Source organism: Palaemon carinicauda, chromosome 9 (genome assembly GCF_036898095.1).
Source record: "Palaemon carinicauda isolate YSFRI2023 chromosome 9, ASM3689809v2, whole genome shotgun sequence".
NCBI classification, from domain to species: Eukaryota; Metazoa; Arthropoda; class Malacostraca; order Decapoda; family Palaemonidae; genus Palaemon; species Palaemon carinicauda.
The window spans coordinates 159,696,333-159,708,832 of NC_090733.1; the positions used below are offsets into that span (position 1 = coordinate 159,696,333).

The following is a 12,500-nucleotide window of genomic DNA, read 5'->3' on the forward strand; positions in this document are numbered from 1 at the left end:
ACTGATCATATACACATATGATCAGCACCCAAGCCCCTCTCCACCCAAGCTAAGACCAAGGAGGGCCAGGCAGTACCTGTTGGTGACTCAGCAGATAGACCTATAGGCTCCTCCTAAACCACCATCCTTGGCTCACAGGGATGGTGAGATTGCAGCGACCAAAGAAAACTATCGAGTTTGAGCGGAACTCGAACCCCAGTCTGGCGTTCACCAGTCAGAGACGTTACCACATCGGCCACCAAAATCCAGAGAAAAGTAAGAGGGAGGGGGGGGAGAGGGGGGTTACTTCATGAGAATCCAGCGTGAGAGGTTAGGAAGAGGATGTCGGTACTCAAGGAAGAGTACAAGAGGAGTGAGGATCACGAGGAAGTGGCCAGGAGGGGACATGAGACTTCAAGGAAATAAGCGATGGATTGAAGGAATCTTCCTTAGTAAGGCAGGGGATAGAAAGGGAAGAATGATGAGCCCAGGAAGAGGAAAAAAGGAGGGAATACACACGAAGTGGTCTGAAGGAGGAGGAGGAGAAGACTCCCTTCGATAAAGATAAGAATAAGGACGGAGGGATAGGGAAAGAGGGATATGAGGAGCATAGGAAAGAAGGAACCATACAGTGGAAGTGTAAAGGGAGGGGAGGGGGAGGGGGAGTGGGAGGGGGGAGGAGGAGGGGGAGGAGAAGGAGGAGGAGGAGACTCCCTTCGATAAAGATAAGAATAAGGACGGAGGGATAGGGAAAGAGGGATATGAGGAGCAAAGGAAAGAAGGAACCATACAGGGGAAGTGTAAAGGGAGGAGGAGGAGGAGGAGGAGGGGGATGGGGAGGAGGAGGAGGAGGAGGAGGAGGGGGAGGAGAAAGAGTTTGCTGGCGTTAGCGATCATCATTTAATAATGATGACCTAAACTTTTTACCCGCGTTATTTTTTCGCTCTTTTTTTTTTTTTTTTTTTTTTACCAAAGGGAAAGTGAATGTCAAAGAAGCCGCCGTCTGTTGGTAAGGGCCTCTCTGAATCCCTTTGATATCTCAATTAAACCTTTTAATAATGTGTTTTGCATCAGCGGCTTCTTATTTTCTACTTCGCTCATGCAAACACAAGCACTAAAAAGTAAAAAAAAAATATGAGGAAAAACAGACATGGAAACACATCCCCACATAGTCACGTACACACGCAAACAATCATACATACATACATACATACATACATACATACATATATATATATATATATATATATAAATATATTTATATATATATTATATATATACTGTATGTTTCTATTTGTGTATATATATATATATATATACTGTATGTTTCTATATATATATATATATATATGTATATATATATATATGTATATATATACATATATATACATATATGTATATATATATATATATATATATTTATAGATCTATATATATACAGTATATATATATATACATACATATATATATATATATATATACACATATATGTGTGTATGTGTGTGTGTGCGTAAGAAGATAATATTCAATTACTTGGAATTTTCCGCCCCCTACAGTTCATTCTTGACTCCGCAGGATGCACATGGCAGCAATTTTCCTGTTCGTTCTGAGCCTCCCAGAGTAGTTTCAAGTATTGCGTGACTAAGCTATGCAAAGATTGAAGTTGATTAAAATGGTACTTTTCAACAGTCTGCAATTTTTAAAGCTATCAAATCATGATCATATATAATGGGCCTTTTACCTGAGAGAGAGAGAGAGAGAGAGAGAGAGAGAGAGAGAGAGTTTTATAAAAATGGATCTACATAAATCAAATCATAAGAACTCAGAGAGAGAGAGAGAGAGAGAGAGAGAGAGAGTTTTATAAAAATGGACCTACATAAATCAAATCATAAGAACTCTGAGAGAGAGAGAGAGAGAGAGAGAGAGAGAGAGAGAGAGTTTTATAAAATTTGATCTACAAAAACAAAATCATAAGAACTCTGAGAGAGAGAGAGAGAGAGAGAGAGAGAGAGGATGCGACGCATCTCGAACAAGTCTTCACGTAAGTGACGGTGGCTTACGAGGCGAGGACACAACCGAGCTGCCATACCATCTCGCCCTGGACACATGTTCCAGCGCCATCGGACACATACTTGCATTCCCTTTGCCCCGGGAAGGCGTCGCATGATAATGGCTAGGCACGTGAGCCTGACTGCCAGCACAATTCTGCATCGTGGAAGGGTTTTTTTCTTTTCCATTTGTGTCGCTGCGCTTCGCTATTTTGTTGTTTAGGAACGTGGCCCAGAGTCTATACTATTCAGCACATTTTGTCAAAATGGCGACTGACTGGATTGATTAAATTTCTCTGGTGTTATGGAAAAGACAGGTTTATTTTCCCCTGGTATAAAATGTATCTGAATCAAACATTTTATATATATATATATATATATATATGTATGTATATATATATATGTATGTATATATATATATTAATTTGAACAGACTTTTCGTAGACCAATAAACCACCAAAAAAGAATAAGATTTCTTTTCAGTTATTTTATACACATTCACACAAGTAGGCAAGCACAAATACACATAAAAATACAGACATACATACATATATATATATATATATATACATATATACATATATATATATATATATATAAGTATGTATGTATTTATGTATGTATGTATGTATGTATGTGTGTTTGTATTTTTGTGTGTATTTGTGCTTGCCTACTTGTGTGAATGTGTATAAGATAACTAAAAATATTTTTATTCTTTTTGTTGGTTTATTGGTCTAAGAAAAGTCTGTTCAAATTAATCAGGGAAGAAGATCTACTCTGTTTCCTATCGTATTTCCAGAATTTCGTTGAGGCTATAATAATAATAATAATAATAATAATAATAATAATAATAATAATAATGATGATAATAATAATAATAATAATAATAATAATAATAATAATAATAATAATAATAATAATAATAATAGACGTATACGATTAAAATAGTGACACAAACCAAATTGGAGTGAAATCATAGGCTTGATCATAGAGAAGATCTCTCTCTCTCTCTCTCTCTCTCTCTCTCTCTCTCTAACAGTGGTGAAATATGACGCAAGCGAGTAAAGCTGATATACTTAATTTGGAACAGATACCACAGTAATGATTTTATAATTAGGGCTAATTACTGCTTCATTAACGCCCCAAACGAGGGGACAGAAACCAGAGAGAGAGAGAGAGAGAGAGAGAGAGAGAGAGAGAGATTTAATAGATTTGGTCTCTTCATTTTCTTTTCCCAAAATACATTTGATTGTGCCTTGTCGAACTTTATCTGCCTTTTTAAATTATTCACTATATTCTAAATCTATAAATTAACAAATCCAACAATTTAGTGACGTCCTTGGTATAAATAAATCATCCCATATGGTTAAGTAGAAGATATGATAGACTAGCTACTGTCTCTTATAAAAGGTTATTCTATTAATTCAATCCATATGGTATTCTAGGTAGGTTGTTTAAAAAAGAAATTTGAGAAGAAATCGCTATTGTTATAACGTACAGTCACTCATATAAGTTGGTGGGTGTCTGGGTGTTTGAGAGAGATTTTCATTTCAACTTTTTCTGGACGACAGGTGACTGTGAGCGCCAAACCGGTCAAATACTCAACTACCTATAGATTAATATTTGACCTGTCGTCCGGAAAGGGTTAAAATGAGAAACTCTCTCAAATACCCGGACATCCACCAACTTATATGAGTGACTCAACAACGTTTGAATTTCTATACAAATTTTACATTGAATGGATAGATATGAATAAATAAATAAGTACGATGAATAGATAAATAAACGAATAAGTACGATGAATAGATAGATAAATGAATAAGTACAATGAATAGATGAATGAATTAAGTACAATGAATAGATGAATGAATTAAGTACGAAGAATAGATATACAGGTAAAATCAAATATAATAAATAGATAAATAATGAAGTACATCAACCAATTAATAAATGAATAATAAATACGTAGATAAACAGTTAAATAACCAAATATAATATATAAATTAATCATATAAAAACGACATCTTCTTCTGAATAATGTTATATATGAATTATCTGTTTTAATGTTGTTAATGTTTTTTTTTCAAATATTTAATTTTAATTTTTCATTTCTTCTTATATAGTTTATTTGTTTCCTTTCCTCATTGGGCTATTTTTCCCTATTGGAGATCTTGGGCTTATAGCAATGTTGCTTTTCCAACTAGGGTTGTAGCTTGGCTAATAATAATGATGATAATAATAATAATAATAATAATAGTAATACCAATAATAATCATCATCATCATCATAATAATAATAATAATAATAATAAAAATAATAATAATAATAATCCATATTCTATATTCAAAGGATAGAGAGATAAATAAATGAATAAATAAATAAATACGATGAATAGATTAATAATTGAATAAGTGCTATGAATAGAAGAATAAATTAAGTACGAATAGATGTACAGGTAAAATCAAATATAATAAATAGATAAATGAAGAAGTAAATCAAGCAATTAATATAAGAATAATAAATGCGTAGATAAATAATTAAAAAATCAAATATAATAAATAAATCAATCCTACAAAAACGACCTCTTCTGAATGCGCCTTTCTCTCTTCTCCTCCCCAACAGCAGTACGGGTCATCTGAGGGAGCCTACGACCCCAGCTGTGACCCTTCCCCCACCATGCCTCAACTCCACGACCACGCCCACGCCCACGAGAATTCGAGCGCGCACGAACAGGCCCCTCTGACCCCTTCGTCGTCGTCGTCGTCGTCCAATTCTTCGGCGTCCTCCGGCGGGCACGCGAACTTCGTCAGCCCCTGCAGCGACAGGACGAACCACTACGTTTCACCTGGGTCGGATGCCGGATCTACAGGTGAGGGGCACTGATTCATTGGATGCTGTGATCTGGGGTCACATTTTGTCATGTGTATAAGAGAATAATTAAGCTATTGATTTTAATTTCGATGTAGTTTAAACTGGCGTTGCGTTGGCTGTGGTTATCTATACCCAAAAATTGCATTGCTGATTTTATCAAAATAATCCCATTGAAATGAATGGTAGAGATTTATTACTTCTAACTGGAGTCTATTTGACAAAAGTCCTCCGTTCAAAAAAAAAAAAAAAAAAAAAAAAAAAATTGATAAAATTAATTGTTGACATAAACTAAGCAATTCACTACTATTAAATGTCATCGGAATAAAGGCCGTGGGTAAAAATTATATTTTCTATATGATGTATCATACAAAGAAATTCTTAGCTAACTAAATAATGTATATAGTAATCGGCGCCGAACAGATATATATATATATATATATACATTGTGTATATATATATATATATACATTGTGTATATATATATATATATATAGGCTCTATGTATATATATTATATGTTTTATATATATAAATATATATATATATATATATACATTGTGTATATATATATATATATAGGCTATATGTATACATATTATATATATGTTTATATATATAAATATATATATATATATACTTATAAATATACATGACATATATATATATATATATATATCAAGTAAATTGCACAAGCAAAATGTTGTCGGTAAAATAAGTCAGGAGGAGAACAATGACAGGACAATTTTCGCAGGTTTATGGTACAGGATGTTGCAAGACATTAAATTTTACAACTTAGTTATAGTTTGAGGAGGATTGCACCCTGCATTTGCAGGCTAATCGCATATAGTCATCCGTTGCAGGACATGCAATGCGTTACAGAAAGATTTCCTTTTCAAAAAAAAAAAGGTTGCAGTAAATCATTTGCAAGATTATTTGTGGCATAATTGGAACACAATTGTATGAATCTCTCTCTCTCTCTCTCTCTCTCTCTCTCTTGCTCTCTCTCTCTCTCTCTCTCTCTCTCATATATATATATACAGTATATATATATATATATATATACATATATATATGTTAAATATATATATATATATATATACACATATATATGTTATATATATATATATATATACATATATAAGTATATAATATCTACATAAATGAATACGCATACTAATCCAACTGTGTGTGTGTATATATATATATATATATATATATTTTGTGTGTGTGTGTGTGTGTACACATGAATTCACATCATAACATAATACATAACAAAACCGGTACATCTCTTCAAACACACAAACGCACACATACAGTGCACGCGCACGCACGCGCAAACGCAACACACCAACACGCACACGCGCGCGTATACGCACACGAACGAACTCACTGCTGCCACGGAAGAACTTTCTATCTTCCTGCTACCCATTAGAATTGACGTCAGCCAATAGAGACCCAATTAATATGGAGGGCATGCGGCCGCCCCCTTCCCCCCCCCCACCCCTCACGCTCCCTCGACCTCTCATATTAATTCCATCGCGGTTTTAATCTCCTGCTTCAACTAATTTCCTCGTAGCATTCATCTCTCGGCATTCCGAGGTCGACCTCGAGGTACGGGTCAGTGCTGGTCTGCATACGCCTACCTGTTTAACCTTCTTCCGTTACTGAGACCACCCGTCGATTCGCTTCATTTGATTCGGGGAATTTTTTTTTGGCTGAGGGATTGGTTTTATATATATATATATATATATACATATATATATACATATACATATATATATACATATACATATATATATACATATATATATATATATATATATAAAACTGGTCAAATCCCAGGCATGAAGTGACATATCTGAGGCTTTTGTCCTGCAATGGACTAGAACGGCTGCATTTATTGTCGGTGGTGTTTTTGAGTATGTATGTAAATTATATATATATATATATATATATGTATATATACTTACATACATTATATATATATATATATATACATATATATATATGTATATATATATATATATATATATGTATATATATACTGTACATACATACATACATATATATATATATATATACGCAACAACACCACCAACAATAAATGCAGCCGTTCTAGTCCATTGCAGGACAAAAGCCTCAGATATGTCACTTCATGACTGAGGTTTGACCAGTTTTAATCACCACGCTGTCCAATGCAGATTGGTGATGGTGGAAGTTTTCGTCTGATCGCTCGCAGTAAACCAACCTAGTATGGGTGGCCATGACTAGTACAGCTTTGCTGATCATGCGGATACTCAAACCCTTTCACCACGTTAGGGTATCTCCACTTAGAAAGGGATATATATATATATATATATATCATCCACTTTAGCATATATAATATATATATATATATATATATATACACACATATATATATATGCTGAAGTGAATGTTACCAGCCTAAGACCCCCAATAAGAAGAGCATATCAATATGAAAATGAAACAGGGATATGAAGAAAACTAAAAAGATGAATAACAAAGTTGAAACAAAAGTTGAATAACAGAACATAAAACAAATAGATGAATAACAGAACATAAAACAAATAGATGAATAACAATGGGAAACAAACAAGTAACAAACAAACGTATTAAATTTGACTTATGCCAAGAAGTTCATCAAAATGAAAGCATTTGCTGCAAGTGAATATACCGTAGTATTCAAAAGTGCGTTCGTTTCTCACAAGAGTCACTATAGGTTTTCTCTGAAAAAGATGCAAATAATTAAAAAACAAGACATTGGGATAAATTTCAGCAACGTTCTAGTTTATTCATAGTTATAACAACAGTGAAATTAAAGTGAAGCTTCTTAAACCTCCAAAACCGAACTCTGATGATATTTATGTTAATTATCTACGCATGTTTTCGACTTTTTTTAATATTTAAACCCCTTCTTTCTAACACTTTATCTACTCTTTATGAACACGGTTATTTAGCTTTCTTACCCTTTTTGTTGTATTAAAACTATATGTATATGTATATGTGTGTATATATATATATATATATAATATATATATATATATATACTGTATATATATATATATATATACATATATATACATATATATATATATATATATACTGTATATATATATATATATACATATATATACATATATATATATATATATATATAAATATATATATATAATATATATATGTATAAACTGTATCTATATAAAAATTATTATCCATATACTGTATATGAATTCAGCAGGTCTAATGTAACTCCTTTATTCTCCATATTATGTCACACCCATTCCTACCTATATGGCCGAGGGTTTCAGTACTTTAGCTGTATATTTTTGGCACAAATAGCTATCCCTGACTTTCGCTTTCAAGCTCATCCAACTGCAAATCGATCCCACTATCTGCTGGGTTCCGGAGAAGGATGAAGGGCAAGCATCCTCACCTCCAAAACCTTGCTGAGAAACCTGATGGTATAAATGTTTACCCACCAATCCCTTTAAAAGGGGAAATCGTGTATGATTGAGAAAATTATATATGCATTCACACACATATATATCATCACATCATCATCTCCTCCTACGCCTATTGACGCAAAGGGCCTCGGTTTGATTTCGCAATTCGTCTCTATCTTGAGCTTTTAATTCGATACTGCTCCAATACCTCATTTACTTCACGCTTCATAGTCCTCAGCCATGTAGGCCTGGGTCGTCCAACTCTTCTAGTGCCTTGTGGAGCCCAGATGAATGTTTGGTGAACTAATCTCTCTTGGGGAGTGCGAAGAGCATGCCCAAACCATCTCCATCTACCTCTCATCATGATCTCATCCATATATGGCACCCGAGTAATCTCTCTTATAGCTTCATATCTAATCCTGTCTTGCCATTTAACTCCCAATATCCTTCTGAGGGCTTTGTTCTCAAATCTACTAAATCTCTCGTTTCATTGTCATACCATGACTCATATCATGTCCTTATAGTAACACCAATCTCACTCAACTGATATTTAGTCTGATTTTTATATGCAATTTCCGGCGATTTGATTTCCAAATTTTACTTAACCTAGCCATTGCCTGATTTTTTTTTCTTTTAATCTTTCACTATTTATGTGTATATGTGTGCATTTATATAAACACAGGCATGTGTGTGAACACAAGCAAAGCAAAAAGAAATTAATTATTTCGGTGTCCTGATTAAACGATATCACCATTCATCATCCGCCCTTTGAATGCAAGAGTCGATTAGTCTTCGGGGATTCTCTCTCTCTCTCTCTCTCTCTCTCTCTCTCTCTCCTAATATAGCAAATATGTATATATCCTTTCAATATCTATTTATCGCTATTGGTAGTCGCATCTCATAAAACAAATGGCTCCCCGCTGTCCATAACAGAAGTAAGAGATAAACTTGAAGTCCTGGTCTCCCTCGCATCCGAATGACCCCATTGAGACGCCTTAACATTCCGCTACGTCTTGTCTTTCCAGACGCCCCCTCCACTCTTCTACTTCTTCTACTTCTTCTTCTTCTTCTTCTTCTTCTTCGCTGCTTACAATGTGTGTGTGTTTGTATGTGTGACGTTTGATAGTCGTTCTTGGTATGTCCGATAGTGATGGGGTAATGGAGGGCACAGGAGGGCAGAGGAGGGGGAGGGCAGAGGAGGGGGAGGGCAGAGGAGGGGGAGGGCAGAGGAGGGGGAGGGTAGATGATCTGTGGAGGGGGGGGGTTGGGTAGGTGGCAGAATGATCATCTCAATCTTTATTCATTTACTTGATTTTGTAAACAAGTAATCAAAATGGTGATTCCAGAACTGATTGGGATCGAATGTGGTATAAACTAAAAAATATATTTGCTGTTATTATCGCTATTGGTGGGTGTAGTTGTTGATGGTACATTTCTGGCATCATTTGATTTTATGTGAGACGGATGAAAGGCTATTATGCATAATGCGAGTTCAATGGAAATTTCATCCCTTAAATGTTTCTTTTAGTTATGCTACTGCTTTCTGGGCGATCACTAACATTGCAATTTGATCGGAACTTTGTTAACTCCTGCTATACATAATTTGCCGAGTAAAAAAAATTCAGCATTATTATTATTATTATTATTATTATTATTATTATTATTATTATTATTATTATCATTATTATTATTACTTCAATTTTCTCAAACTAAAATCACCATTAGCAAACTTAAATCCTTTGCGTTCAAATTTTCAATATTTATCTTACCGAATGTATCAATTTTAACCCATAAAAAATAATTTTTAACGCTAAAAAATTACAGAATTTTGAGCAATTAAAAACAATTACCTAACTGAAAATAAACTAAATTATCATAACTTGACTTGTGAGAAAAACTCGAAGTAGAAACAAAGGTTATTTCGCTGATGATATAAAATATATCAATTCATATCAGTGTAATTTAAATCCTATTCGCTAAAAAATAATATAAAAACAATAAGATAATATATAAAACGGAAATTCTTTCCTCAAGTCATTCAAGGACGTCAAAACGAAATTCGAATAAATTAAAAGAACGATATTTGACAATTAGAATATGAGTGATGGATATGCTTTTTATTTATGTTATGATTGCGAATGTGGATTGTTTAATAATCATATATTATAATTCACGTCCAACTTATTGGTGTATGACCCATGAGTCTTGGTAGAACGACCTCTCTCTCTCTCTCTCTCTCTCTCTCTCTCTCTCTCTTTTGACATTACTTCTTTAGAATGATTTATTGTTAATTTGTTCTCTTCAGTTCTTTATTTCCTTATTTCCTTTCCTCACTGGGCTATTTTTCCCTATTGGAGCCCCTGGGCTTATAGCATCTTGCTTCTCCAATTAGGGTTGTAGCTTGGATAGTAATAATAATAATAATAATAATAAAGATGTCCTATTTAGCTAGTTACATATTTTATGGAAAATAGACAAAAACAATGCAAGAAAGAGATAGAAATGTTAATAACTTTCACGATTAAAATGCATTACATTCTATATTCCATGATAAAATAATTTCCCAATTCACATTTCGAAATGCTTGTCTTTCAAGCAAACATTTAATGGCATTAATAATAGAAGATCAAAGAAAGCATAAACTTTTGTAGAAAAAAATATAGTTCTCATTGATACATTAGGCGTACAAATTGCTCTTGATGGATCTTAACTAGTATCATGCAACTAAGCAATGCAATTATTAAAGGAATATTTTGCAAATACTGCAATAACACAGCAGTTTCAATTAGGTAAAGTATTATGAGGGAATAGAATACCAAATGGACCAAGCAGGAGAAAGAATTGAGGTTGATTGAGGATGGATGGATGGAATTTCTGTCTTAATGCAAGGCGCTGGGGCCTGGGAGGCCTTTCGTTACCTGGGTACAAATGGGGAAAATACCCGCAGTTGTTTATAAAAGGAAAATTCCGCAGTTGTTTATAAGAGGAAAACCCCGCAGTTGTTTATAAAAGGAAAACCCCGCAGTTGTTTATAAAAGGAAAATTCCGCAGTTGTTTATAAAAGGAAAACTCCGCAGTTGTTTATAAAAGGAAAATTCCGCAGTTGTTTATAAAAGGAAAATTCAGCAGTTGTTTATAAAAGGAAAATTCAGCAGTTGTTTATAAATGGAAAACCCCACAGTTGTTTATAAAAGGAAAATTCCGCACTTGTTTATAGAAGGAAAACACCACAGTTGTTTATAAAAGGAAAATTCCGCAGTTGTTTATAAAAGATAACCCCACAGTTATTTATAAAAGGAAAATTCCGCAGTTGTTTATAGAAGGAAAACACCACAGTTGTTTATAAAAGGAAAATTCCGCAGTTGTTTATAAAAGGAAAACCCCACAGTTGTTTATAAAAGGAAAATTCCGCAGTTGTTTATAAAAGGAAAAACCTCACAGTTGGTAATAAAAGTTAAACTTAAAAGAGGTTGGACAGCAAAAATGAAGACAAGAAGATAGAATAGAATGTTAAAAAGTGGGGGGCAGGAAAAGGGTCCGTAAAGATGCTACAAAGAATCCTCAAGTAATGCTTACAGTTCCCGGCGTGAGGTGTACTGAAAGCACTATTTTTATGAGCTGATTTCTGCAGTATAAAAGTTGGTTGATGTTGAAAACAGAAAAGAAGGAATTGATGTTGGTTGAGGATTCGTTGGAGTAAATTATTTTGTTTACGGACGAAAAAACAAATAAGACCAAGCATAATTATTTGATAATAATGTTACAGCTTATCAGACATTATTTTATTATCGTCCGATTATTACTTTTAATCTTTTCATCCCGTCCTTACCTAATACCGTTGTTGCAGCAGCTGGTGCTTTTAGCGTTATTAGAAGGGGATGAACGTAATTATATATGAATTTTAATTAACAGACCCTTCATTGAGACTACAGTAAATTAGATTCCTTGCTGTCTGACTTACTACGTATACCATTTAATGACATTCAAACATACTGTTAGCATAACACGCATATCTCATTACTACTACAATTTTGATATCACAAATATATTTAATTTTATAAGAACACCTTGTCAATTTTATCTCATCATATTGAATAAATTATTATCAATATTGTATTTCGATTTGCGGTTAATGAGGC

The 12,500-nt window shown here is 33.7% G+C and overlaps 1 protein-coding gene across 1 annotated transcript in view; it reads left to right on the forward strand.

The window, feature by feature from the left end:
• Window positions 1-12,500, forward strand: part of LOC137646731 (LIM/homeobox protein Lhx2-like) — a 183,099-nt gene that overhangs the window by 85,564 nt on the left and 85,035 nt on the right. The window contains exon 2 of the mRNA XM_068379838.1: window positions 4,650-4,896. Within this exon, the coding sequence (XP_068235939.1) occupies window positions 4,650-4,896 (247 nt within the window). The remainder of the gene's footprint in view (window positions 1-4,649; window positions 4,897-12,500) is intronic.